At 43.6% G+C, this 26424-nt stretch overlaps 1 protein-coding gene across 3 annotated transcripts in view; it reads left to right on the plus strand.

The window, feature by feature from the left end:
- Positions 1 to 26424, plus strand: part of CMIP (c-Maf inducing protein) — a 255413-nt gene that overhangs the window by 199808 nt on the left and 29181 nt on the right. For all 3 annotated transcript variants that reach the window (XM_051976177.1, XM_051976176.1, XM_051976178.1), the window contains exons 5-10: positions 3238 to 3279; positions 8071 to 8133; positions 10389 to 10469; positions 18370 to 18473; positions 19209 to 19313; positions 23960 to 24313. In XM_051976177.1, coding sequence (XP_051832137.1) covers positions 3238 to 3279; positions 8071 to 8133; positions 10389 to 10469; positions 18370 to 18473; positions 19209 to 19313; positions 23960 to 24313 — 749 coding nt within the window. The remainder of the gene's footprint in view (positions 1 to 3237; positions 3280 to 8070; positions 8134 to 10388; positions 10470 to 18369; positions 18474 to 19208; positions 19314 to 23959; positions 24314 to 26424) is intronic.

The raw sequence follows: 26424 nt of genomic DNA on the forward strand, positions 1-26424 counted from the left end.
GAGCATCAAGATCTGACAGTGGGTTGCATGTGTAAGTGCCAAGTCCGTGAACAGTAATGGAGAAATCTGGAAGAGTGGAAGGGTTGGGATCACAGGTAATGAGTTCTATTTCAGAAGAAAAATTGGACTCAGCCTCCAAAATTAACTGGCTCTGGGTTCTAGCAGGCTGTTATCAAGTGTTTGCTGAAGACTCTAGAACTAAACTAAGTCCGCCAAGTGCACTGCTCTGTCACGTTCCTGTATTCTATTTAATAGACTCTTCTGAGGCTGTCCTGATTGCCCAGGACCCCTTTACACCCTCTGCTCAGCTGTTTGCCCCTCTAGCACCCCCATACTGTGGCTCACCATTTCTACTGACTGCTTAACCGACTTTCCTCCTGCTGAATTTCCTTGCCAAACTCTGTGATTTTCTGCCTTTATGCCAGCTCTCCCTCTTCCTAGCTGCCTGAATTGACTAGAGACCCTACAGCCCATTCCAAGGATGGACCAGGGTCATTTCCCCAAGAATGAGAGGGAATTGAGTGAGGTGTCACGAAGTTTTCCGACCTACTCTGAGGAAGGGGAGATACAAGGGGGCAAGTGGGGAAGGGGCAGAATCTGAGTCTGAAGGTCAGGAAGATGGTGGGGGCTGTCCGCAGAGGAGCAGGGTAGAGGTTTGGAATATTAGGAATATTTGGAATATGACCCTTTGCCAGAAGAAGCTGCTTCTTTTACTAGCCAACAGGAAAGAGATAATCCTATATGTGTTCATGCAAACAGACATCTGGAGGACCCTATCTTTTTGCCTCCTTCAAACTTGATAAGATCTTATTTTATTTCACTCAAAAGTCCTCCTTTGGCACTCCCTTTAACATGAATAGGCAGCACAGTGTGTGAGCCATTACTGAACCTGTCGCAGAGAAGGAGGAGAAAGGAAGGGAAAAGCGGCCCCAATTTTATCTTTTATGAGAGAGGAAGGAACATTTTTGGAGAGGGAAACAACTTTATGCATCTTAGCATTCCTGTTGAAGAGAGAGTGCCAATTCCCTGTGGTGGCCAGTCCTTAGGGGGCAAGAGATTCAGGAGGTTTTCTTAATAGAGCAGACAGTAAAGTACATTTTAAAATCTATAAGTGAAAATTCTTTAACACAAGATATTTTTGACTGCAAAGCATTTACTGATGCTTTCTAGCTTGCTGGTATTGATGGGAACAAAGGTTGTGCTACCCACAACGAAGGAATGAATGAACAGATTCAGAGTAAAGAAAGGCTATGATGTTTCATGTAGACTGAATGAGCATGACTCCACTCACTTCAAAACTTCCTAGCACAGCAGAGGAGCTTGGAATGCGGGCTTGCTAATTAAATACTGTCCTTTGAACAGCACAGGCGTGGAGGGCAGATTCTGTTAGCAGAGTATAGTGCTGACTCTTCCTTTTTGGGAGCAGGATTCACCAGCAGCAAACCAGGTTTGACTTTGCTCTGAAATATGAGCGTGCCTGTGGCTGAGTTTCTGTGGCCAGTAAAGGCAATATGGGTTCATCAGGTTGAGCTGGTCAGGGCCTCTAAGAATCATGGTAATGTTCCTCTAACTCCAGACAAACTGGAGAATTCAGCTTTGACTCATGATATCCTGAATTTGACTCACTGGCTCACAATGTCAGTATTAGAAATGGTTATCCCTTTTACAAATGTCCCTGAATGAAAGCAGAACTGTGAAATTCTATAGTACCACCTCATTTAGTTTTTGTCTTTATATCTCTAGCACCAGAGTGCCCAGAACATAGTAAACTTCATAAATGCTTGTTGAATTAAATTGAATTACGACATCAGCTCTTTCTCACTGCATATTTATAGAAAATTCCTGACAGCAAAGATCAGTTTTCTAGTGGTTTTGAGATCAATTCCCTCTCCCTGCCTTATCTTCTTTCTAGGAAAATCTGTTGGTATAGATAGGAATATTCTTAACTGCACTACTTTCAGAAGGAAAGACAAGTACCTGCCTGTGAAACTTCCTCTTTCCTCCATTCTCTCACCTTGATTCTAGGTTCTTTGGTTGCCACTTGGAGAAAAACTTACTAGGGAGTTCATCTGGTTAAGAGAATTCACCTTTCTGCCTTTTCCTACAGAACCAGAAAGGGAGAATCTCCCCAAATATATACATCACTTTGAAGAGACCACCTTACAGCTTTGCCTAAAAATCTTGTTCAGTTCTGTCCCACTTTGTAGAATGGATGTACAAGCACTTTAGCCAAAAACTCTTTGCAGTAAGCATTTTATTAATTATTTTTTAAGTCAGCAAAGGTCTAAAGCCAATTCTAATCTACTTTACAGAAAATAAGTGTTTGGAAAGTGCTGATGGAGTTCAGTCTTCAAAGTGACTGCCAGATTCTGACATCAAAGGCCTTCTATGCTTGTGAAATGTGAACAAGATTGGGGGGGGGGGGGAAGGACAGGAGTGGTGATGTGTTAGGGTTGAGTTTTTTTTAAAAACTTGAATTTGTTTTTAACTTGAAAGTAACAATTGTCAGTGCTTTGCAAATCTTGGAAACCAACTTAGGAGTTGGTGTCAATTAAAGTCCTACTCTGATGCTTCCTCATAGTGGGAAGATAAATATTAGATTCTCAAATTATGATGAAAAGATAACTCTATGGTTCTCAAAGACTGTGCTGGTAGAATTCATACAGACTGGAAAGACTTCATGAATATGATTAATGGGAATAGCCTAATTTCCAGAATCTTATTACCAGGTTGGTCATAGGGTGAGATAAACTGTTTAGATACAATGATTCTCAAAGTCCATATGTTACGATGTAGAGGGGCTGCCTTCTTCGTCAGATAAGGTTATAGCCACACTGATGAATTTCTGATTTTAAATAAAAAGTATGAATTTTTAAAAAGTTATCCCTTTTACAAATGTCCCTGAATGTAAGCAGAACTGTGGAATTCTATAGTACCACCTCAAAGAGTTTTCTCCACCAGTCATGTGCCCTGGAACTATTGATTATTATCTCAGTTTCCTCATCTGTAAAATGACCTGGAGAAGAAAATGACAAATCACTCCAGTAACTTTGCCAAGAAAATCCCAAACTAGCGTTATGAAGATTTGAAAAACAGCAACAACAGCAAAAGACTCTAAGCCCAGAATCTTCAGTTTTCTTCTAAACCTCCTTCATTCTCTTTTTCATACATCTATGTACTTGTGAGTGATAAATGCAAAGTTATCTAATCCTTTTTTCCCTTTATTCAATCTTTTAGAATACTAACTTGACCACTCAAGAGCATGAAAACATCATTGTGGTAAGTATTTTCTCTGTCTCCCTTGGGCCTTGGAGAGCATTGGGGGCCCCCTTGTCAGTAGTGTAAAAGTGCATTTCATTCTGGTTTATTTGCTTCCTTGTGGAAGAATTTTCCCCACCTTCATTGGAACACACTTGAGTACCCTTGGTTTCTTCCTGAGTCTGATTTAAGGTCCCAGAGATTCTGGCGGATGCATGTAGATTAGCCTTTCAGAGGTAGAGCAGGGCGGGGAAGGAGGCGGCAAGGATGATAGCACCGGTTCAGTCACGAGTAAAGCAGCCTAGAGAAAAGCTTTTTCTTTCTAGGAGGATCAGTCAGCCAAAGGATTTTAATTGATCCATAAATAGAACCTAGACTTAATTGATGCTGGTTTCTGGAGTAAAGTAATAATTTCTAGTACTTTACTATGAACTTAGAGCCTGGTTCTTCATGGTTTTCTAGCTCGTTCCCGGGATGCCGTAGTCAGATCTCTTTCTGGGCCATTTTAGATGTGAGATGAGCCTCCCATCAGGCGTGTGAATTGCCCCAAATCCCTAGCACGCCGGTATCAGGAAGCCAGCAAGAGCCCATTACGCTCTCAGAAGGCGTTGTGTGCCTGCTCATTCTCAGCTTTATCTCTTGGCAATGGCCTTGACAAACGGAACCCAGCCCCAGAGCCAGGGCTCCGGCATCGCTGCCGCAGTGCTTAGGAGCGGGGCTGGGGCCTTGGAGGCCTCACACCCTCGGGCCTCCCTGTGGCCTGCCTGCCCTTCCTCAGGGCCTTCCCCAGGGTAACTAGGAGAAATAGGTGTTAGGAATCTCTAGGGCTCCTTTCGCTTTTGCCCATTTGACTTGGTGGATCAGGCGGATCGGGAGCAATGGATTTTGAGTCAGAAGATTTCAGATCCTGGCCCTGCCCTTCACAAGCTTCTGTGGGTTTCAGGTTTCCCAGCTGTAGAATGGCAGGGTCAGACCACCCTACTTCTAAATCTTCTGACCTCGCATGTTTCCAAAGCTAGAAGTGGGCTGTGGCACACGGCCCGGACTCCTTCCAGACAACTCTGATCACTTAGTTTGATCCAGTCCACAGGCCTCAGCTGAGGCCATGTTGGGCATTATCACCAGAGACTGCAGCAGAAAATCAATAGCCATATCAGCAGGCCCAATTCCTCCCTTTGTTTGCAGTGCTGGCTGCCTGGGGTTGCCTAGCAACAGAGAAGGAAAGGGACTTGAACTTTAAGGAAAGTTAGGCACTTGATAGAATCGTGAATAAATAAACTGGAAAGGACCTGAAGGCAATACGCCTCTCTCCCGCCCTTTATTTTACTGAGGAGGAGAGTGATTTATTAACACATAAAGAGTATAGCCCAGAATTGAACCCTGGTTTCCTGATTCCCTGTACAAGGTGTTTTCCTCTTTAGCATATGTTTTATGTTATTCGTCGGTGTAAGGAAAAAACTATAAAGATTCCTCCTAAGTAAGGCCGGTTTTAAAGACTGAAAATGAGCTCAGGCTCTCTCTAATTATTGACCCTGTGATGGTCATTTTTCTATCTTTCTCTACCTAAGCTTATACAAAAATATTATGTAGTTATTGACTCTCAAAGAAATTATGTCCATAGATTATTGGTGCTATAGAAAATGATGAGAGGCTCTGTTCCTGTAGTCATTCAGAAATCTTCTCAAACCCTTTGTGGTACAATCTAAAGGCTCCAGCATTTAAGAGGTGTGTTTTAGACTTGTCATTTCATTTGATTTAATTGCATCTTTTATCTAATAGCAATGATAAAGTAAAGGAAAATGAGAATGAAGAGTAGCCCTAATTTGAAAGGCAACATTATGGAAAGATCCTGACCAATTTTTCATTTGCATCTATTTTTGGTATTTGAAATTCACAAGGATCATAAGACCAAAAGTTTAGAGCTAGAAAGGTTCTTTTTAGATCAAGTCCAACCCTCTGATTTTATTGATGGGGAAATTAAGGCCCAGGATGATATTACATGAAACTTGTCAAAGATCATACAGTTTGGTAAGTAATAAAAACCAGGATTCCAGCCCGGATCCTCAAAATGCAGGATTCTTTTTGTTGGCGCACAATGCCCCCACATGATAATACGCTGTGTAGGATTTAATAGAATAATGTATAATGGAAAGACCTTTATGAGAACTGGCTGAGACCCTTGGTTTCACAACTAATTATCTATGTGGTCTTGAACAAGCCAGTTCATTTGAATAAGTTTCTGAAATAGAGATGATCTGTGAAATGATGATGACTCCTAACCTCTCTCCTTCACAAGATTGTGATGAGAATCCAGAAAGGGGCAGTACCTTTATAGGTGCTCTTTTTAAGTCCCTCACAGATATAAAGTATTATTGTTATAGGAGACTTTGTTATATTGAGATTATTCCCTTGATGTCTGCAAGTGGTCCCCCTTCCCCTCCATTATCCATAGAGCCTAAAGTAAAGCAAGTTTTTATCTCTAGATGATTATCTAACCTGAAAGCTTTGAGCACTCACCTCTCCTCCCTCACATTGTTTTTACTGGCACAGGTCTCATTTTGGCAAGGTGTCATATAATAAAGAAAATTCATAATGTAAAGCTTTCTCACAAGCATCTTCCTAACAATTAGTGTTATTTAAAAAAAGAGAAATGATATCATCACTGGATCCTATGTGAAGTAGATAGACTAAGTATTATTATCTTTATTTTGCAGGTGAATAAATTGAGAATTGGAGAGTTATTGGCTATTGAAAATGTTAGTGCTAGAAGAGATTTAGAGATCATTAAATCTCTTCTTTAAAAAGATAAGGAAACTGAGGCATTTTGGTATTGATAAACAGTTGGTACACAATTACCATAGCTAAAGATGTCCACCTGGATACAATGTCTTTTTCTTTTCAACCCCAAAGTGCTTTGTTCCTTTCTTAAGATACTTTATCTTATAAGCTATATACCTGTTTTATTTCTTCTAACTAAGTACAAGTTCTTTGAGGGTAGAGACTGCCTTATTCGGCTTTGTATTTCTTACAGCACTTACCATTTAGTCAATTAAAAATATTTATTAAGTATTTATGGTATGCTAGCTCCTGTGCTAAACACCACAGATATGACAAAAAGATAAAAGACAGTCTCTATTTCTAAAGAGCTCACAACCTAATGATATTCTCATACCAAATATCAAAGTTTCAAATATTTGTTAAATTTTAATCAATCAATCCAAATAAAATCCCATTAAAATAAGCTTTTTAAAAAGAGGAATGAGCTTCTTTGGAATACAGTGAGTTTCTGTCACTGAAGGTATTGAATTAGGGTCTAGAAGGAGAGTTCAAGGATATTTTTAAGGAGATCACTGTTTTGGTAGAGGTTGGACCAGATGACTTTAATGATCTCATCCAACTCTGAGATTCCTTGATACTGTGATTTATTGGCACATTATAGATTATTTAGTATAATACAGATTCATCCAATGCTTTCTTTTTTTTTTAATGTTGAGCTGAAATCTGCCTCTGGAGCTTCTATCTACTCATTACTCCTAGTTTTGCCCCCTGGGTTCAAGCAGAATATAACTAATACTCCTTCCACAAGTTATCTCTTTGTATATTTAAAGATTTTGATCATGTCCCCTCCATGTACTGTCTTCTCCAGGTTGCACAGCCCTAGTTTCCTCAAATAGCTCTCTTACCAAATATATTACCTTCTTGTAAATATGTTATAACTTGCTAACTTTCCTTTTAAAATAAAATACCCAGAGCTGAATAATATACTCCAAATGTAGTTGGGAGAATACACTAGTACTATTATTTTTTCCCTTCTGAACATTTCCACTCTTTCAGTGCAGTCCAAGATTGAGTTTTCTTCTACTTCTTCCTCCTCCTCTCTTCCTTCGCTCCTTCCCTTCCCTCCCTCCCTCTGCTTTCCCTTTCTCCCTCCCTTCCCTCCTCTTTCCCTCCCTCCCTCCCCTCCACCTTTTCTCTCCCTCCCTTCCTTCCTCTTTTCCTTCCTCCCTTTCTCCCTTCCTTCCTTCCTTCCTTCCTTCCTTCTTTCTTTTGTTCTCCTCCTCCTCTTTCTCTTCCTCCTCCAGCTCCTCCTCCTTCTCTTCTTCCTCCTTCTTCCTTTCTTCTTCTTGTGGGGGGTTGTTTGGTAGTGAGGTTGTAGCTATGTTATATTGTTGATGCATATGGAGTAACTCCCAGCTCTTCTTTCTTTGAACTATTTTATCTCCTCTAAATCCCTCACATACAAATATGGTTCTTAAAGTACTTAATATATCCATTCTTTCATTTAGCTTCTTATCACATTATTGTGAGGAGAAAAGGGCAGGTATTATCACCTCCATTTCACAAATGAAAATCTTTAGGTTGAGAGACATTAAATAATTTGATCAAGATCATACAAATTGTTAACAGTAGAACTTATACTAGAATCCCAGTCTCCAAATCCTCAGTTCTGTGCTCTAAGATAGTGATGTCAGATTCTCTCTAATGGACCACATTTGGACTTAGAAAAGCATAGATTAACATTATATTTTATTATATTTTTATTTGTTTAGTTAAACTTTTCCTCATTACATTTTAATCTTGTTGGGCTACATTTAGGCCCTCTTCCTTCCCCCCCTACTAATCAAGTTTGACATCTTTACTTTAAGATAACTCTGTGATAATCAGCTCTGTGCCTCAAAATGAAGGGACAGGGTTCCTTTTTCCACTCCTCTCTTGCCAGGGGGACCATATTTTTTCCTCAGAAGAAAACTACTGCTGTAAATACATTCCTATTGAGGGGTCAAACTGAAATATCTGTTCATTATTTTTCAGGCAATTGCTCCTTTGCTGGAAAACAATCACCCCCCGCCTGACCTCTGTGAATTTTTCTGCAAGGTACCCGAAAAGACTCAATTTCCGAAATCTTTCTGTTTCTGTTTGGAAACTTGCTGTCATTGGGTTTGTGCCTTATACACACATCATAGATCAAAGCATCTAACTAATCCTGGCCATCATGTACATCAACCCAAACATGGAGGTTATTCAGGAAGCATGCATTGGATCAGTGAGTGAGTGAATGAATGAGTCCTCAGTGATTACCATTACCTGTCCATTACACAGACTCAGAGACATAAATCCAAGCAGAGTAACCAGTGTTATGTTTGGCTTTGGACTCCATTACATATCTATTGTGAGATAGGAGAGAGATCTTTTGGCAGGCAGACCTCCCTTCTGTGTGAAATCGGGTGCCAGTTATTTATAAAGGGAATTTGCCATCCCTGAGTGCAAACTTGCCTGAACTTATAAGCGCCAGACTTCAGGGGAAACTTAAATGTTTTCTACGGATAATCCACATACGGATAAGCAAAAGTTGAGGTGGGTTGGGAACTCATAGTGGGCTAGACACTATGTGTCACTTAGCAAAATGCACTTCCTCTTCCATGCATGAAAGTCTGGCCTTGAAACCCTAGTGAGGTGGCCCTTAAGAAATCCCAGAACAGATAGTAGGAGGACATTGTGGCAACCAAAGTATTGCTATAGGTAAAGGATTTGTGGTTTCCTTGTGTTGGGGACAAAGTATAATATGGAGCTAGGGCAGAGTTGGGTGGGTGGGGATGAGGGGGTTTGTTCTTTTGCTTCATTATAGAAATGGACATTTTGAATGTTAAAGCAAGGTCATTTATTTATAGGTAAGTAAGCAGCTTCCAAGAAAGCATTTTTTAGATGGTGACTTTGGGTCTTCTGTCTCAATTGTCACAACTTTGCCTTTTTCATAAACAAGACTTTTTCTGCAGAAGCATGCATAGTAATGTTACAGAGCACAGGAATAGCTAACAACACGAGCTTTTTTTGACACATGTTGTAATCTTACAGCCACTGTGTGTGTGTTATGCAGGACAACAAAAGTATCTGATTGTACTTATATATGTATGGATATGCCTGAGTATGTTTATGGCCACTTCCATTTTTGTCTTTGTTCATATGTATGCTTGTGCACCTTTCTAAGTACATGGAAACATGTTTCAAGATTTCTAGTTGCTTTTTATTGTACTAGTTCAAGAATCAATGAACTACAGCTAACTAAGGCCCAAATAGGGCCTGCCATTTGGTTTTTTATGACCTGTGAGCTGAAAATGGCTTTTCTTTTTTTAAGTATTTCGACCCCTGCTCTAGTTCCATAATTTAACTCAGACTGAAAACTTAATAGTCTGGTAGTGTCAAAGGCAAACCTGGTATTTTTTGTAGATCAAGCCCTCAGTTGGGGTTAAAACCTTGGGGAGAAGGCAAGGACACTGCATTGACCCTTCCGTGATTGTGATACTGCAAAGCATGTAGCTTCTCGAGACTGCCTAGTCAGGCTTCCTTAAGAAAAGTCAGCTCTGCATTCATTTAATCTAAACTTAAATTTGTGGTACTGTCTCTTACAAACCTGTAGAAGGGAACATACTACATATGAACCCCCTTCCCTTCTAATTTCTTCATTTCACATAAAAGGCAGACATTAAAATAGGAATTCAGTTCTGATATTTGGAAAGGATTCATTCCCAGCCATGGGTCTCCTCCCCCTCACCCCACCCCAGCTTTATGCATGGGGCGTGCTTCTTTGCCTTTTGATTCTCTCACTTTCTATGTTTCTCTCACTTTTCAAATAAGTCAAGAGAGAATTATGAGGGCATAGTCCCTTTTTCCCTTTTGGAGCTAGAAGTGGAATGAGGAGAAAATTTTGGGAAAGGAGTAGAGAAGAAAGACACACACACACAATCCTGCGTAAGAGCCCATCTGCCTCCTGAGATGAACATCACTTCCACCCAGCATGGTGGATTTTCCCCAGCCCATCCCCGCTGACCATTCATGGGAGAAGAATATTTACAGGGATTTTGAGGGTCTTAGTGGGTCTTTACAGTCAGCCACACCCCCCAGAGTCATATCCCCGCAGAAGGATAAATGACGCCCAGTGTCCTTCTCCAGGCTGCTTTCCCTGATCCAGAAGCTAAATTGGGGTTGGGGGGCGAGCACAGTGGTCTTCTTATTGTAATCCAACCCCTTCTGCATATCGACGACTTTCTCTTTCTCATGAGAACACAGGCACCGGGTTGCTCTTTATTTCCCAGGGTTCTTAGCTGTGTTTAACTATATTTTCTTTTCTGCAGCACTGCAGAGAACGCCCTCGATCCATGGTGGTCATAGAAGTGTTCACACCGGTGGTTCAGAGAATCCTCAAACACAACATGGTAGGTTCTTCCAAGATGAATGGGAGGTACAGGCAGCCGGTTGCTCCTGGAGGTGAGCCTGCCATCCCAAGCCCAGGTGGGGATATCCTGCCTGCAGCACTGGGCAGTAGGCTGACAACTTAGGCTTTAAAGAAAGCATCGTATTAACCTAGTTTGGGCAGCCATCTGAAAGCTGGTCACCTCTCCCAAGCAGAAGCGAAGCAGTGCTAGCACCGGCTTACCATATTCACTGAACCCTGCTCTGCAGTTGGTGGGTGACTAGATTGGCACTCTTTCTTTTGCAAAGACAGGATTCTTTCCTTTGAGATAGAAATTCCTTTAACTGGGGCAGTACGAGTATTGGGGGCTGTTAGATTGTTGTAGGAAGCAGGTGTATGCAGTGGGGATGGTGAACCTCCTGGGTAGATATCATTTCCAAAGGTCTCCTTTATACTCCTCCTGTATCCTTCATCCTGCTTTTTTTGTGTGATGGTGATAAGGAACAAGCAAAGGGATGGAAGAACAAAATGAATGAATCCAAGTATTATGTTTCTCTAATGGAAGTCATTTCTCCTAGCTAGGCTCACTCTTAGATGTCACAGTTTTCCTGACCTCAATCCAACCTAAACTTGGATTCGTGGTTGGCTCCTCTCTCTCTCTCTCTCTCTCTCTCTCTCTCTCTCTCTCTTTCCTAAAACTTATATAATTATATATTATAAACTCATAGACTTAGAACTAGAAGGAACCCGGCAGATTATACAGAACCACTTCTTAACTAATTCAGAAACTATGGCACAAGTCCAAGAATTGCCCTCTCTTTATGCAATTCTGGGGAGAGGTAGCTCCCTGTCTTTTATTTTTTCTTGCTCTGTAAAGTAATTTCTTGGCAGTTTTATTGGTATGATACTGAATAAGTAGATTAATTTAAGTAGAATTGTCATTTTTATTATATTAGCTCAGCCTATCCATGAGCACTTGATATTCTTCCAGTTGTTTAGACCCAGCTATTGTGTGGAAAATGTTTCGTAATTGTGTTCATATAGTTCTTGTCTTTGTTTTGGCAGGTATATTCCCAAATATATTCTCCATAATCAATTTAGATTCAATTCACTTTCTGGACTTTGTTGGTAACATAGAGAAATGCTGATGATTTATATGGATTTATTTTGTATCCTGCAACTTTGCCAAAGTTGTTAATTATTTCTAGTAGTTTTTTAGTTGATTATCTAAGCTTCTCTAAGCATATCATCATATCATATGCAAAGAGTGATAATTTTGTTTCCTTATTACCTACTCTAATAAGGATTTTTTTTCTTATTGCTAAAGCTAACATTTTTAATGCAGTATTGAATAGCAATGGTGAAAGTGGGCAGCCATGTTTCACCTCTGATATTATTATTGGGAGTGCTTCTAGTTCATCCCTATTACATATGATGCTTGCTGAGGGTTTTAGATAGAAGAACTCTCTATCCTTTGAGGCAACATCTTCCATTCTTGATCTGCTCTCATTTTTAGAAAGTTATTTCCTTATGTTGACCTGAAAATTGCCTTCTATATACTTGTTGCTTTGAGCTCTGTGCATTAAGTGTAAATAGAGCAAGCCTAAACCGTCTTTTATATGACAAATATATTCATATATTTGAAGATATCCATTCTGCACTAATCCCCTTTCCTCCCACTCAGTCACCCATACCAAGTTTCTGTTACCCGGTCTGAATATTCCCACTTCATCCAATAGATCTTTCCTTGGCCCAGTTTCCAACCCCTCACTATCCTGTTTGCCCTTTTCCTGGAGATATTCCATTTTGTTGATATCCTTTCCAAAACATGTTGCCCAGAACTTAACACAATACTCTAAATGGGTTCCAGCAAGGGCAGAGAACATCTAGGTCTAGGGAGTGGCTCTCACTCCACACACTAGACTTCTATTAATGTAGGCCAAGATTATGTTAATTGGCTGTCCTGTCACTGTTGACTCATTAAACTGTTGGTCATTTAAACCCCATGCATCTTTTTTTTTTTTTTTTTTACCCAAAAGACTCTTGTCCTCTGTCCAAAGTTCACTATTGATCCCCTTCTCACCTTTTTTTTGCTTCATCAGGTGTCCGGTAACCCCATAGTAAGGTTCCTGTTCAATTCTTCACTGCTACCCTCTTCCAGATCAGCACCTTCTATTGCATCATTCTTTTGCCCAGATTCTTCTTGCTGTAAAACACGGCTGCTTTATGTCCCATTCCCTCAGGGCATGGGTCCCTTTTTGGATTTCCCCGGGCCACTGAAACAGGACCCCCCAGTCTCAAAGAGAATGTTAGCCCCAGATGGAAAGAGCCACAGTCCCACAGTCAGCACACCTGCCCCAAGGGCTTGGGACGCTAACAGGCAGGGCAGGTAGGCTGACAGGTTTCTGAAAGCTTGGAGACGACCGCTGCCTCTGCTTACATGTGTGGGGGCTGTCTTCCCTGGAATTGCCGCTGAAGGCCCCCATCTCCCATCTGTGCAGCCCCAATTCCCAGGGGACACACTGAGGGAGGCTTCAGGGACAGGAGTGAGAAGGCTGGTTTCTTGCTGCTCGGACGTCACCAGGACACAGTCAGCAGCAAGGCCAGGCCTTGACACGGATGGGCCTTTGGGAAAAGGCAGAGTTAACTGGCTGCAGTTTCTGAATTTTGAGGCCATAAATGATGGAACTAAGGGCTGACTTTCTGTTTGTGAGAGGAAGAACCAGACAGGTCGCCCATTACACAGGAACCGAATGGCTAAGGCAAAGCAGTCTTTCTGTAAGAAGAAAGGCAACTGACACATCTGACTTGCAAGAAGAAGAATGTGTAAATTGGGCCCTAGTGTCAGGTCTTAAAGGTCTGAACAGTTGCCAGGTGTCGGTGTTCTCTGAAAAGCAACACTGACGTATGGTGGATAGGCAGGAAGGCCTGGGTTTGAATTCTGCTGCCAACCCTTGATAGCTGTGTGACTCTGGGATGATTGCTTAACCTTTCTGAACTTCCATGGCCTCATCTAATATTTATCTATAAAATAGGGATTATAATTATGCCTTTTACAGGGTCATCAGGAAGCTCAAATTAGATAATGTATATGAAGCTCTTCTGCAAAATTCATCATGCTTTATAATATTTGGGTGTTATTTATTCTGTGTGCAAAAGCTCTTCTACAAGGCTCTTTTTTTTCCCTCTGGCTTCTGACACCATCTTTCCACTTGGGGCTGAACACTTAGGCCCTCGGGGCTGGAACTGCTCCCTATTCCAAAAGAGCTACTAAATAAAAATGCCCCTGTGGCTTATTTGAGCAGGGAACCTTGTGCAGAGTAGGTGCTTAAGAAATGCTGGTTTGTTGAGATGCCTCAAAACCTAGTGTGCGAGAAATTCATCTGCAAAGGAAAGGCAACGTGATCACCAGCCTTGCTTCCCGCGGAGGTTGACAGGGAGTTCCGATTCTACTAGATTTTTGCGTCATTTTGAGTTTGAGTGTGCTCAGGAAGAGGCCAAAGGGCAGGGCAGGGCAGAACAGAGCCGGGCAGGGCCGGGGCCATGTGGCTTCTGGACTGGTCTGCTAGGGAACAGGGGATGTTTGTTAACTAGAAAATCATTTGTCCTCATATGGACACTGTGTGAGCTGGCAGCCACACCTTTTCTGAGTCATAGCTGGAGTCTAGAGGACATGTGTGTTTGGTATTGCTTATTTAAAGGGACTTTTCCTCCTCCTGACTTGTTGAATTTAATGCGGTAGACATGGATTTAGGCTATCTGCCCCCTTTCTCCCAAAGCGTGTCTTTTTGAGTATTCTGTAATATTCTGGAGTAGAGAAATAGATAATTTTAGACTTCATCCAGCAGTCATTTCTTAGAACCTTACAATATTTGAGGAACTGTGCTAGATATTGGGGATTCAATGACAAAAATGAACTGCCCTCAGAACTGCAGAAAGAACTGCATTCTCTTTAAGTGTGTTTTAGTTGGAATATCATGAACATGAGTAAAGTCAATACAAAATACATAAATTAATTTCCCAAGGAGTGTTCTAACAATGGATAAGATTATAATATTTTTCATGCAAAAGATGGCACCGGAGTTGAGCTTGAATAAAGCTGACAGTTCTATAAGGTGGTGGTACCAGGAGAGTCTATTCTGCCCAGAGGCACAAACCTCTGTTCTAAAGAACAGACACAGGAAGTGGGATTTTGTATTTAGAGAAACCCCAGTAAACACACCTCAGACTTAAAAGGAAGGCTACCAGAAGTTTGACAGCCTTAACATCTTCCTGCCTGCTTGTTTGTGTTAATTTCATGGAAATGGAAATGTTTCTGGAGCTAGTCACTTGCTGCCTGAAAACGGACCATCATGACACATAGCGTCAGAATTTGTATGGTCGCATGTGAGCTGGTGAAGATTGGATTTGCTTTTTCTTAGGGAATTTCCTAATCAAATACTCTTACTCTTTAGCACAAAGAACCTATTGTAAGGTAGCTTCACTTAATTTCCCTTCCTTATTGGTAGCAAATTGTGACCTGGTACTAAGGAATCTGGATCCATAAAGCCATGAAGCCAAAAGAGATAAATAGATCACCTAGTGTAAAGGTTCTCAAAGTGTGTTCCCTGAGCTGCTGGTAGTCCCAGGAGATACTACTCAGATACTACTCTCTGTGACTTGAAAGATACTGGGCTTTTGTAAAGTGTATCTGTCCTTTGAGAGTTGAAATTACATTTTAAAAGCATAACAATGAATCTTTCTGAAATGTAGCTGTAGTAATAGTAGTTTATCTCAGAGAAAAGCTATCTCCATTTTTTTTTTCTTGCAGAGTAATGTGAGAACATGTAGAAGAGTTAGCTGACCACTGATCTGGCCTGTCTGGCCCCTCACTTTCTGACAAAACCTTATTTAATTGTAGCTATTGCCTTTGCAGCACAGTGTGCTTGAAAAACACTGGATTTGGAGTTGGAGCTGCTCAGATCTTGTCTATCTGTATGACCTTGAGCAAGCCATCTGATTTCTCTTAGGTTTCTATTTCCTTTTGTCTAAAACAAAGGGACTGGCTGGAGTACATAGCCTCTTCTAGATTTAAATCTTGCTCCTAATCATCATCATCTCTCTTGATGATTCTAATTGGTTTAAGAAGAGTAGCTATGTCTATTTATGCCATATGTCTGGCCTATATAGTCATCAGTGGATGTCTTGTCATCTCAATGCAGCAAATGAATATAAAAGTTTGAATGAAATGAATATAAAAGTCCCCCCCCTCTTTTTTAGACAGACTGAATCTGTAGGCCCTAAAGTCCACAGTCCAGGAATAGTTCCAAGCACTAAGGTTATCGTATTAAAGCATTTAAAACTGAAAAGAACCACAAAAGAGCACCCATTTTTATCTGAATCCTTTCTTTTATAGATGAGGGAACTGAGGCACTAGAGACCTTATGTGATAAATCACATAGCTATGAAGTTGCTGAGGTAGGGTTCAAACTGACTCATTTTATGCTACAAGTCCCATGCATATTCAATATATAATGCTATCTCTAAGAGAAAGGATTTGCTCAAAGTCTTATGTGTTTTGTGTTTTCAAAAGCAACCAGTTGTTCATTTATTTGAACATTTCACAAAATATCCCTGTATTCCCTCTTTTTCTCCCCTCATTCCTTTTCCCTCTTTTTCTCCCCTCATTCTTTTTCCCTCTACCAAAAAAAAGAGACAGTTCAGCTTGCCATACTCTAGTATGTCCATCCTCCCCTTGACCCCCAATACTTGTCTTTGAACCTAGACTAAGTATCCAACTTTCCCTCTTTATTTCTGGAGCTTCCACTGGTGAGCAAGTACCAGAGTCAGGAAGAATGCCAGTTTTGATGGAAAGTGTTGTCAGTGGTTAAGGGCCATGAGCCCAAGCTAGCTGACAGAAATTGAAGTTGGGATAAGCCTCCTATGGCTGTTGAGGAGGCCTCTTTCCTTAGTGTCTGCCTTTCCTGTTCCTCCCACTGACTGCTGTTTCTCTCTCCCTCTGTCTCTCCCCGCCTCTCTTTGTTTCTCTGTCTCTGTGTCTCTCTCCCTCCCTTCCTCATTTTCTCTCCTTTCAGTCACATGCACCATACACACCTTTTCCTCTCCCTCTCCTACCCACTCACACAATTTCCATGACTCCCATGGCTCCCTCTCAGACATCATTTCCCTTTCACACACACAGTTCTTCTTTTATATACTCTTTGTAATGGGTCCTTTTCCATACTCTGCTAATTCTCCCCCAAGCTGTTTTACCACAAACCAAAGGTTCCAGGTCAAAATGTACCAATTACAGTCTAATTCTGATCCCCTGTTGATGCTGATGAAGGTCTCTTGGGCTCTTGGTCCTCTGAATATCTGAGGCCAGCCTAACCCAGAAGGAATACCCCTGGGATGACTGTACATGTAGCGGTGCTCCTGAGACTCTGTATTCGGCCCTTCTCCTCATCTCCATCCTTTAGGATTTTAGATTTCAGAGCTGGAAAGAACTTTAGAGACCAAGCCTTCCAGCTCTGGATTTATGATCCTAGAAACCCCATCTCGATAAAGGAACTAGCTTAGAGGGGCTGAGTGACTTGCCTTATATTACACAGATAGTAAATAGCAGAGCCAAGATTTGAACATAGACTTTCTCAGTTGCTTGTCCTCCTCCTATGTCATGCTGAATCTCATCCAGTTGCTTCTATATGATCAAGGGATTTGCCATCTCTTAAGAGGCAGGAGCAACAACAGCTGCTTCTCCTGCATCAGGATACAGAGCCTCAGGATACTAGGAGCACCAGGTTATATTCCTAGCTCCTCTACAATTAAGATGTTTCTTAATCTACCCTAAGTCTAGGGGTATGGGCCTAGGAAACTTCCTAAGTCTTCAGTGATGATAGGCCACCACAATTCAGATTCACAGGGGATATTTATTTGCTCAGAGACTGTTGGGGCAAGATGACTTATGAGTTCCTTCTAGCACTGATGTTCTGAGACAATTGGTCACTGGTCAGAAATCCCTTTTATCTTCCATTTTACTGGTATATATTCTGACACCTTTTGAGAGAATGTGATTTTCCTCATTGCCTTCTTCTATGCCTATTGGCTCACTTGCAAGAAATGAACTTTTAGCTTTCTTATTTGCCTAGCATGTGATATAGCAGAAGAAAATCACTAGCCTGAGAGATTCCAGTTTGTTTAAGGGCACATAACTCCTTTTATAAAATATGTGGGAATTCCAGGTGTCTGAGTGCTATTCATCACACTCTTATTGACATTTTCAAAAAAAAAAATCGATTCTACAAAATTTAACTTTTGAAAATTAAAAAATTATTATTTTTATTTATTTTGAATTTTATTATTCAAGATTTCTACATATTAGTTAGAATGAAAGAATTAAAATTAAGATAGCTTAAAAAGTGGAAGACTCATTGGGACATAATTGGAATGAATATATTCTTAATTGAACAGCAAAAAAAAGCAAATCTGATAAAAGAGGTTCTTTTCTGGTTATGTGGCATTTCTATCTGGTGGTTAATTGAACCAATTCAATTGAATCGGAAATGAAAGAATCCCATTTCTGCCTCTTTTTTTGGTCAAGGATGGAAGCCTGGAGCAAAGTCAATCATAGAATGCAGGACTCCCCACCTTGGGGGAGGGGTCAGGGCATGTTTGTTTTTTTTCTTTTCTGGGTATAACTGTCATTGTGGCTCCCGATCCCATTTCCTGACTACAGTCCCTAATATGCCAGCTAGAAAGTGTTTCCTGTGTGTCCAGATGGGGGGTCAGAGAAATGGATTTGTTGGCCTGATTTGTTGGTTGGGGGAAGGGATGAGAGAGGGAGGAGCACAGGAGGGCCTGTGTTAACCCTGGCGCCTGTTAGTAGCTGAGCCCCCACCGGCCTTGTTTCTCACTCAGCGTGTCCTTTCCTCCCCTTCCTGCAGGATTTTGGGAAGTGCCCACGGCTGAGGCTCTTTACTCAGGAGTATATTCTTGCCTTGAACGAGCTGAATGCCGGGATGGAGGTGGTGAAGAAGTTTATTCACAGGTCAGTGGGACCCTTGCCCCCACCCGGCCCCTCGCTGCCTCTGGCTCTCCCTGCCTGTGGGTCTCTCTGGGGACAGTGGCCCCTCGACCGTCCCTGCAGAGCAGGTGGGGCTGCCGGAGGGCAGGAGGGGATCCCAATGCTGAGCTCATTGTGCAGCCTGATTCTGACCAAGAAGTTGATCTTAAATGAACCGAGAAGCCAAAAATGGGTCCAGTCTCCAGAATAAACTGAATCCAAGTGTTGTTTTTTACTTAACCACCAGTGGAATCAGTTTTTCTTAAAGAATCTCCAATGAACAACTGCACCGGCACTTAGCTCATGTTGCCGTCAGTGCATCAGTGATTCTTTGGTACAGGGAAACTACTCCTCCCAGAGTAGTCCTGTGGCTTAATATTGTGGCCTGGGGCACTGAAAGCTGAAGGGAATTTCAGTAGGTGCAGGACTTGAATCCAGGCCTTCTGACGCTAAAACTGGCTTCTGGGCCGAACTGCTTGTGGATTTTCTAAAATTACCAACCTAGGGCACAGCATATTGTTGGAAAGAAATGCATTTAGGGTAGTGCTCCTGCTGCGAGGGGTTTGCCGGTTGGCCCCGGGAAATGCAAGCTCGGAGTGTCCCAGACCTAAGAGGAGGTGTTTGGGAGGGGAAAGCTGAGGGAGGTTTGCAGGCCTTTGCTGGTCGGGCGCCCGGCCCGTCCTGATCCGCTGTCATCCCAGCTCTCTGCTTCCTTTGCAGCATGCATGGCCCCACAGGGCAGTGCCCCCACCCCCGGGTCCTGCCCAACCTGGTCGCAGTCTGCCTTGCTGCCATCTACTCCTGCTACGAAGAGTTCATCAACAGGTCAGTGCAGCCTTTCTGGCCAAGGCCGTCATGGAGAGGCGTTGTTTCCTTGACAACGGGGCTGTGAGGGGCGGCCGGAGTACGGAGGGCCCCATCCCAGCATCATTAGTATCTCCCACCGGAGCTCGGCCGGCCGGCTTTGGCAGCTGCGGCTCCTCCCCCGGAGAGCGGGGCGGGCCGGGCCCAAAGCAGAGCGAGCAGGTTCTCTCCCGGCCGGGCCAGGGGCGGGTGCCGTCACACAGCCAGTCCCCCGAGAGGCCCTTGGGACGCTGACCTCACCCTCCTATTCAGAGGCTTTTAAAGCCAGTCTGTTCTGATGCTCTGAAGTGAGCACGGTTTTACTAACTTCATTTTTAAATTAAAATTGCCCCACAATTAAGTAAATAAATTAAATAAGTCCCACAACTTATTCTCTCGCTAGACTGAAGGTGTTACAGTTGGGATAGAAAACCCCAGGAGAGACTCGAGGGGAGCAGGGAACGCGTCCACGGGCGGCTTGTGTGTGGCTAAGAAGGGAGAGCCGTCCCCCAGATTTCTTTCCTGGGAGGACCTGAGACAGGCTCTGACCTTGGGGCCCTGAGGCCTGGAGCTGGGCTTCAGGGGCTGCCCAGGCGGGTCCCCAGGGGGCCTGGGCAGGCGAGGTCAGGCTCACCCCGGCTCCTCCTCCCCCTGGGCCTCACACACACACACTCATCTGCTCTCAGGATGGTGTCTCACAGAGGTTTGCGTCAGGCCTTCTGCGCGTACCTCATGTGCGACTCTGCCGTGGGCCAGAGACTAGCGGGGTCCCCTCGAGGAGGAGCTGCAGCTGCTGCAGAGACGGGGAGGCGGGCGTTTGTCCCTGGCCGGGTTACTCAGCAGGAAGCAGCACCCCCCCAGCCCCCTCCGCTGACCCCAAGTGCAGACCCCTCCCCCACCCCCCTTCCCCCCAGCGACTTGTAGCCTTGTTAGTAGTTCTGAGCAGGCGCCGGGGCCCACGCTCCCAGCCTCCACTTCATTGCTCATTCTTAAGTCTCTGATTCATCCTGGGGATCTCCGGCTTAGCCAGACGTGGAGTTCCCTGCTCCTGTCTGTCTGGTGCTAGGGCATGAAGTGGAGAGCAGGGAGTGGGAACGTTTCTTTCCCTGAAGGCCCGGGGCCGCACGCGGCCTTGGGCCCAGAGCAGGGGGCGCTCCCGGAACCTCCGGCCTTGGGCCAGACGGGATTGGGTGAGGAGCTGGAGCCGACCCTCCCCCTCCGGGTGTGCTGGCAGAAGTCCCCTGGGGAGTGCTCATGGACCTTTGGGAGAGAGTTGGGATTGGAAAAGATAGAGGGATCTCATCCTACTGGCTACGATGGGAAACTAGGAGAGGAGGGGCGCGCCTTCCGCTATCTGAGAGGCGGGGGGAGAACTCTGGCTCAGAACCCCAGTAACAATAATGATACCAATTAGAGTAATAGCAGCTAACGGGTACGTAACAACGATGACACTGGCTGCCAGGTGCATAGCACGGAATCCTTTACAGTTATTTCATTTGATCCTCATAACAAACCTGAAAGACTTTTGCTGTCGTTATCCCTGTTTTGCAGTTGAGAAAATGGGGCATACAGAGATTAAATGACAGGATCACACAGCTAGTAGGTAGCTGGGGCTGGATTTGAACTCAGGTCTTTCGGAATAGGCCCATTGCTTTATCCATTGTGCTACCTTGCTCTTAAAATGAGAGTGAGCCATCTCCTTTTGACTGCTGAATAAAAGAGAACTCTAGTTGAATTCATTTTACTAATCAGTTATCTCCAGACATTTTCAGAAGGGAAATGATTTGGAGGTTGTGAATTAATTTTAAAATATTTATGAAATTGTGATTGCAAGATAAATCATCCACAAGTATCCCTTAGAAGACCTTAGAGAAACCTAACTGTAAACTGACTCCCAAGAGATTGTGGGCCTGTAAGGATGACCATAGCATTTGGGATTTCCAGCTAAATGACCCAGAAGTGTGGCCAATGGATCACTGAAGTTTCTTGAGAAAGAAGTCATGCTATTTTTTGCAAAGTTTGGTGGGAATAGCTTCTTGGTGACGTTATGTTACCACTCCTGGGTTTACCAAAGCAAAAGACAGCTCTTCCTGTGACCTCAGGGTACTTTAGTATCAGGGTTGAGGTCTCACAAATGACTGGTAGGTTTTCTGGAGGGTTCTTGCATTCTGTTGTCAGCAAATAGTGCTGTATGGAGAACCCAAAATGTCTGACTCGATCTTCAGAGGAGAATGCAAATGCAAATTAAAAAAAATAAAAATAGCTTTTACAATATTGAACTTTAAATTGCAAATCACATGAGGTTGATAGTTGCTTTGAAAAATCCATTTCCATTTTCTCACTAGTCAGATTTGAAGATCCAATTTGAACATTTGTTTTAACTCTGGTATAATAGGGGCACAGGATAGGATTTAGAACTGGAAGGATCTTAAGAGATTATTTAGAATAAACATTTGTTTGAAAAAGAAGGGAAACTGTCGCTTATAATGGTCAAAGGACTTGCCTCATGTCACATAATATTTTTTGAATGGTAGATTCTACTTTGGCTATTTAGGAGACCTTTTTTACTTGCTTCTGGGTTCTCAGCTTTATGCCAGATATTTGAATTTGCTAGAGAAGTGACCTTCAGTTAAAGGGAAATATTGCTGCATTTAATATGTATTGCATCCTTTCTCCCTAAAACTCAATGCCGTGTGCAAAATGATTCACATTTATAAAGTGCTTCATGGTAGAATGCAACTCAGTTTAACATTATTAAGCCTCTGGTGTGTACGAGGAACTGAGAACACAGAGACAAAACAACATTCCCCCGTCTTTAAGAAGCTCACATTGTAGTAGAAAGGAATTGGATGGAGAAGTCTTTGTGTGGAATCCCCCTCCAACCATATAGGTTACTTGTTGTAACATGCCACGTGTTTAATTCAGGGAGTCAATGTATTTAGGGAATGTAGGAATCTCTATTAGCAGATCCCTCCCATCTGTAGGTGGGTATTTAAGCACCTACTCTTTGTAGTATCCTGAGTTCAGTGGGAGGAATAAGATGGTGGTGATGCAAAGGTGAATAAGATTGTGCCTCAGCTGCTGCCCTCTGGGACCTCACCAGAATGAAAAAGAAAAACTTGCATGAAACATTTGGGGAGCAAATACAGGATTGCATATAATCATGCACACTCTTATGTGGCACATATTCTAGTACAGTAGGATGTCAGAGCGAAGAAGGATCACTGGGGACTCTAGTAATCAGGGATAATGATATTAGTGGTAATTTATATAGAGTCTTAAGGTTTGCAAAGCTCTTTATATACATTATCTCATTTGATTTGAGGATGGTGACACATAAGCAAGACTTTGAAGGATAAGATGGATTTGGATATGTTGAGAGATGATGGGGCAGAGAGAGACATTACCTATGGGAGAACCATATCAGTAAGGAAAAGATAGGCACATTCATTTACTAAGTATAAGGGAAAAGTTAGGCGGGGGGGAGGAGATGAAGAAATTAGGGATAGCCTGTGAAATGGACCCCAAGGGAATTGGGGTGGGAGCTATGGGCCCTGAGTGTTTAATTCATTCAAGGAACTTTTATTCAGTGTCCATTATGTGAAAGGCACTGTGTGAGGTCCAAGAGAGTTAAACAATGAAATTTTGTTTTCAGTCAGCTACATTTACTACATTTCTATATTAACCATCGTTGGGGAGATGCTAAGGATAAAAGCAGCTACCATTTATGTAATGCTTTAGTGTTTGCAAAATATTTTACAGCTATTTCGTTTCTCACTACAACCCTGAGAGGTTGGTGCTATTATTAGCCCTATTTTCCAGATAAGGAGACTGAGGCAGACAAAGATTAAGGGATTTCCCTAAGATCCCAAGATTAGTGTTTGAAATCAAATTCACTCAAGTCTTCCTCACTCCAAAGTCCTGCCACCTTCCCGAAAAAAGGAAAAAAAAAAAAGATGTTCCCAAAAGGATAGATCAAAGGATCCTCGAATCATGGATTTTAAAGCTAGAAAGAACTTTAGCACCCAACCCCCTCATTTGTATGTGACATACAAAGATGTCCCAACTGGCCTCGGGGTCAGCAAAGCCTGTCAGCAGGAGGTGGCTTGCCCCCTGTGGGCCCCACCGTACCGCACTGCCTCCGAGAAGCTCAAGAAATGCGTAAGGGTTCGCTAAAGGAGGAAACAGAACAAATGAGCAATGCGAACTGGAGGTCTCCTTTAGGATCACCCACGATCTGTGGTCTGCTGCCCTAGGACCCGGGGTATCCGAAACCCTAATTGATGGCTTTTGTGGGTCTTTGTACCTTTACAGAAGGATGTATATCTATAATTTCTAAAAAACACAGTAACGTCCGGGCGATAACCTGGACCCAGATGCGTACTACACACCCCACTTAGAGGTTCCTGGGGGGGTAGGAGGAGGGGCCGCTGTGAAAGAAGGTGAGGATTGGAGAGGCGGGGGGCGGGCATCCCCTTGTGCAAGCCCACAAAGAGAAGGGAAGGAGAGCGGGATTTGGGGGAGTGAGACCGACGCGGCGACTCGGGAGGGTGGGCTTGGCTGGACGGGCTTTTCCCAGCCGCCCGGGCCCTGGCTCTAAAAGCCCCTTTCCCGCTCTGTCACCGCAGCCGAGACAACTCTCCCAGCCTGAAGGAAATCCGCAACGGCTGCCAGCAGCAATGTGACCGGAAGCCCAACTTACCGCTGCGCCTTCTCCACACCGGCCCTGACCTCGTCTGTCAGGAGGCCTCGCTGTCCGAGTCCCGCCTCAAGTCGGTCATCGTCACTTCCAACGAGATCCACGTGGAGGTGGAGCGCAACAACACTGCCAACCAGAAGCTGACGGCCAGCGCCGGCAACGACAGCGAGCCCAACCTCATCGACTGCCTCATGGTCAGCCCGACCTGCAGCACCATGAGCATCGAGCTCAGCGCCCAGGCCGACCGCATCCTGGGCTGCTACGTGGAGATCCTCAAGATTCTGTGAGTGCCGCCTGTCAGGTTAAAGACGAGCGTTCTTTTACTATGTCTTTAATCATATCTCTGTGTGTGAGCGTGTGTGTGTGCAGGAACAGTGCTCAGAAATTATAGTTCTCCAGGCTCTGGCTATTAAATACCTCAGAACCACCCAGGGCCCCCCGCCCCCTTCCCAGCTTCTGCTCTGGCCCTGCAAAAAAGACTGGGACCTGCCAGTGTCATGGACCTCACCGTCCCGAGAGTGTCGCTAACCTTGGTTGTTCGGCTCTGAGACCCGCAGGAAGGGGCTCCCTATCTCCTTTAGTATCCCCACGTTCTGGAGGAAGCTCCTTGTGATCTTGTTGTTCCAGGGTCAGCTCTAGGCTTCATCTGCCTCTGGTTTTTTTATTTGCCCTGGTCTAAGCAGGACACATAGCAATGCTGTCGGGGTCGTTTCTTACCTCTTTAACTCATTGTGCAGGTGTGGGTCTGAAGGCTCTTGGAAAATATGCCCTCTATAGCTTCTACCACTCCACACCTCCTTTGAACACAGGAGGTTCCCACTTTATAAAGACCTAACATGCAAAAATTTGAATTAAAAAGAAGTTGTATTGAGGTAATTATTCATATTTCCAAGAGATTCTTTTCAAAGAAATTTTAAATTGTATTTATAGTACATTTAAAATCATTAAATTTTTTTGAGTATACACTATGTGCAGTTTACTATGTTTGGTGCTATTGAATGTGAAAAGCTGAACTAGATTTGCAAAAATGTGATTTATATATACAGCTTCTCAGGAAGATATCCATTGTAGAATGAGATACACCTATAGCTTATTTGATTGGCTATCTGATTTATGCTTAAGTCCTCCCTAAGATACAGTAATGCTTGCTTATGATTCCCTGAACTACTTTTTTATGGAGGTCCCTTATTTAATTCTTTTAGCTTAGGTATTTGTGCTTATTTTTCCTCTTTGAATTTATTGGGATTGAGAGTCTGATCTAGATTTAGGAGAATTCCATTGTTTACTGGGAGGAATGGATACAGGAAAATGGAAGGATGAGAGATACACACTGAGTGCATTACTATGCTTTCAGAAGAATCACCATTGTTTGTGAGGATATAAAATAATACATGCAAACACCAAACCAGAGAGACAGTATCATCCTCTGCAATATCAGGGAGTCTCTTTACCTATCTGAGAAATAGGGGTGAGCGCATCTAAAGGGATAATAGAAGATTTCTCAGTTTTCAATGCTTCCAACCATAGAGACACTGAGTCTGTTTAAAAGGGCTCTGTCATCCCACAACTTCACAGATTTCCAAATCAGGTATCTGAGAGGTTCTCAAAGATGAAGTCTGCCCACGGGGTTTCTGCAAGTCCGGAAAAGCAGTCATTAACCTTGTGAGTCGCATTTACAGCCAGCTCCTTCTGGGACGTGAACAGCTGGCCCCTTCTTGCGGGAGTCTCATTACATCAATCCAGGGCTTCATTTTGGGCAAGCCCAGGCCCTCCCAGGGTGTTGCTCGAGCCAAGGCCCCAGCCATGCCGCGCATTCTGCATTCCCACCAGGCCCCGGGACTCGAGCAACTTTCCATAAACACTGGGAACTCCCAGACCTTCTGCAGCCGTGGCTACTGACTCATATTGCTCATTAAGCGCCCGGCTTTGAGTGTCGTCAAGCGGCTGACACACATCTTTATAAGCACCTTCATGAATGAGGGCCTTGTTCCTGGTGGCCCCCCCCAGTCCCCTCTGGCCCCAGAGCCGGGCCACCAGCCGCAAGAGCTGCTGCCGTGTTCTATGCATGGGCGGGTGGCCGGGACCCCCGGGGAGCAGGGGCTCGGGGTTAGAGCGCCTGACCCGCAGGAGGGCTCAGCCAGTGCTTGTTCTCAACGGTGACGGAGAGCCGGGCTTGGCAAAGAGCTGTGTGACATCTTGGGGGAAATAAATAAAGCAGGTACTTCTTTGTGAGGCAGGTATGAGGTAGGGGCTGGAAGGGACTGGGAGTGGCCCTGAGCAGCACTTGGATGGGTCAGAAGCTCCGGACTCCAGGGCGCCATCTAGCGGCCCCTGGGGACAGCCTTTTAAGGGAATGGGATTCAAATCCCACCTTTGACGCCCGCTCCCTGCGTG

The sequence above is a fragment of the Antechinus flavipes genome, chromosome 2 (assembly GCF_016432865.1).
Source record: "Antechinus flavipes isolate AdamAnt ecotype Samford, QLD, Australia chromosome 2, AdamAnt_v2, whole genome shotgun sequence".
Taxonomy (NCBI): domain Eukaryota; kingdom Metazoa; phylum Chordata; class Mammalia; order Dasyuromorphia; family Dasyuridae; genus Antechinus; species Antechinus flavipes.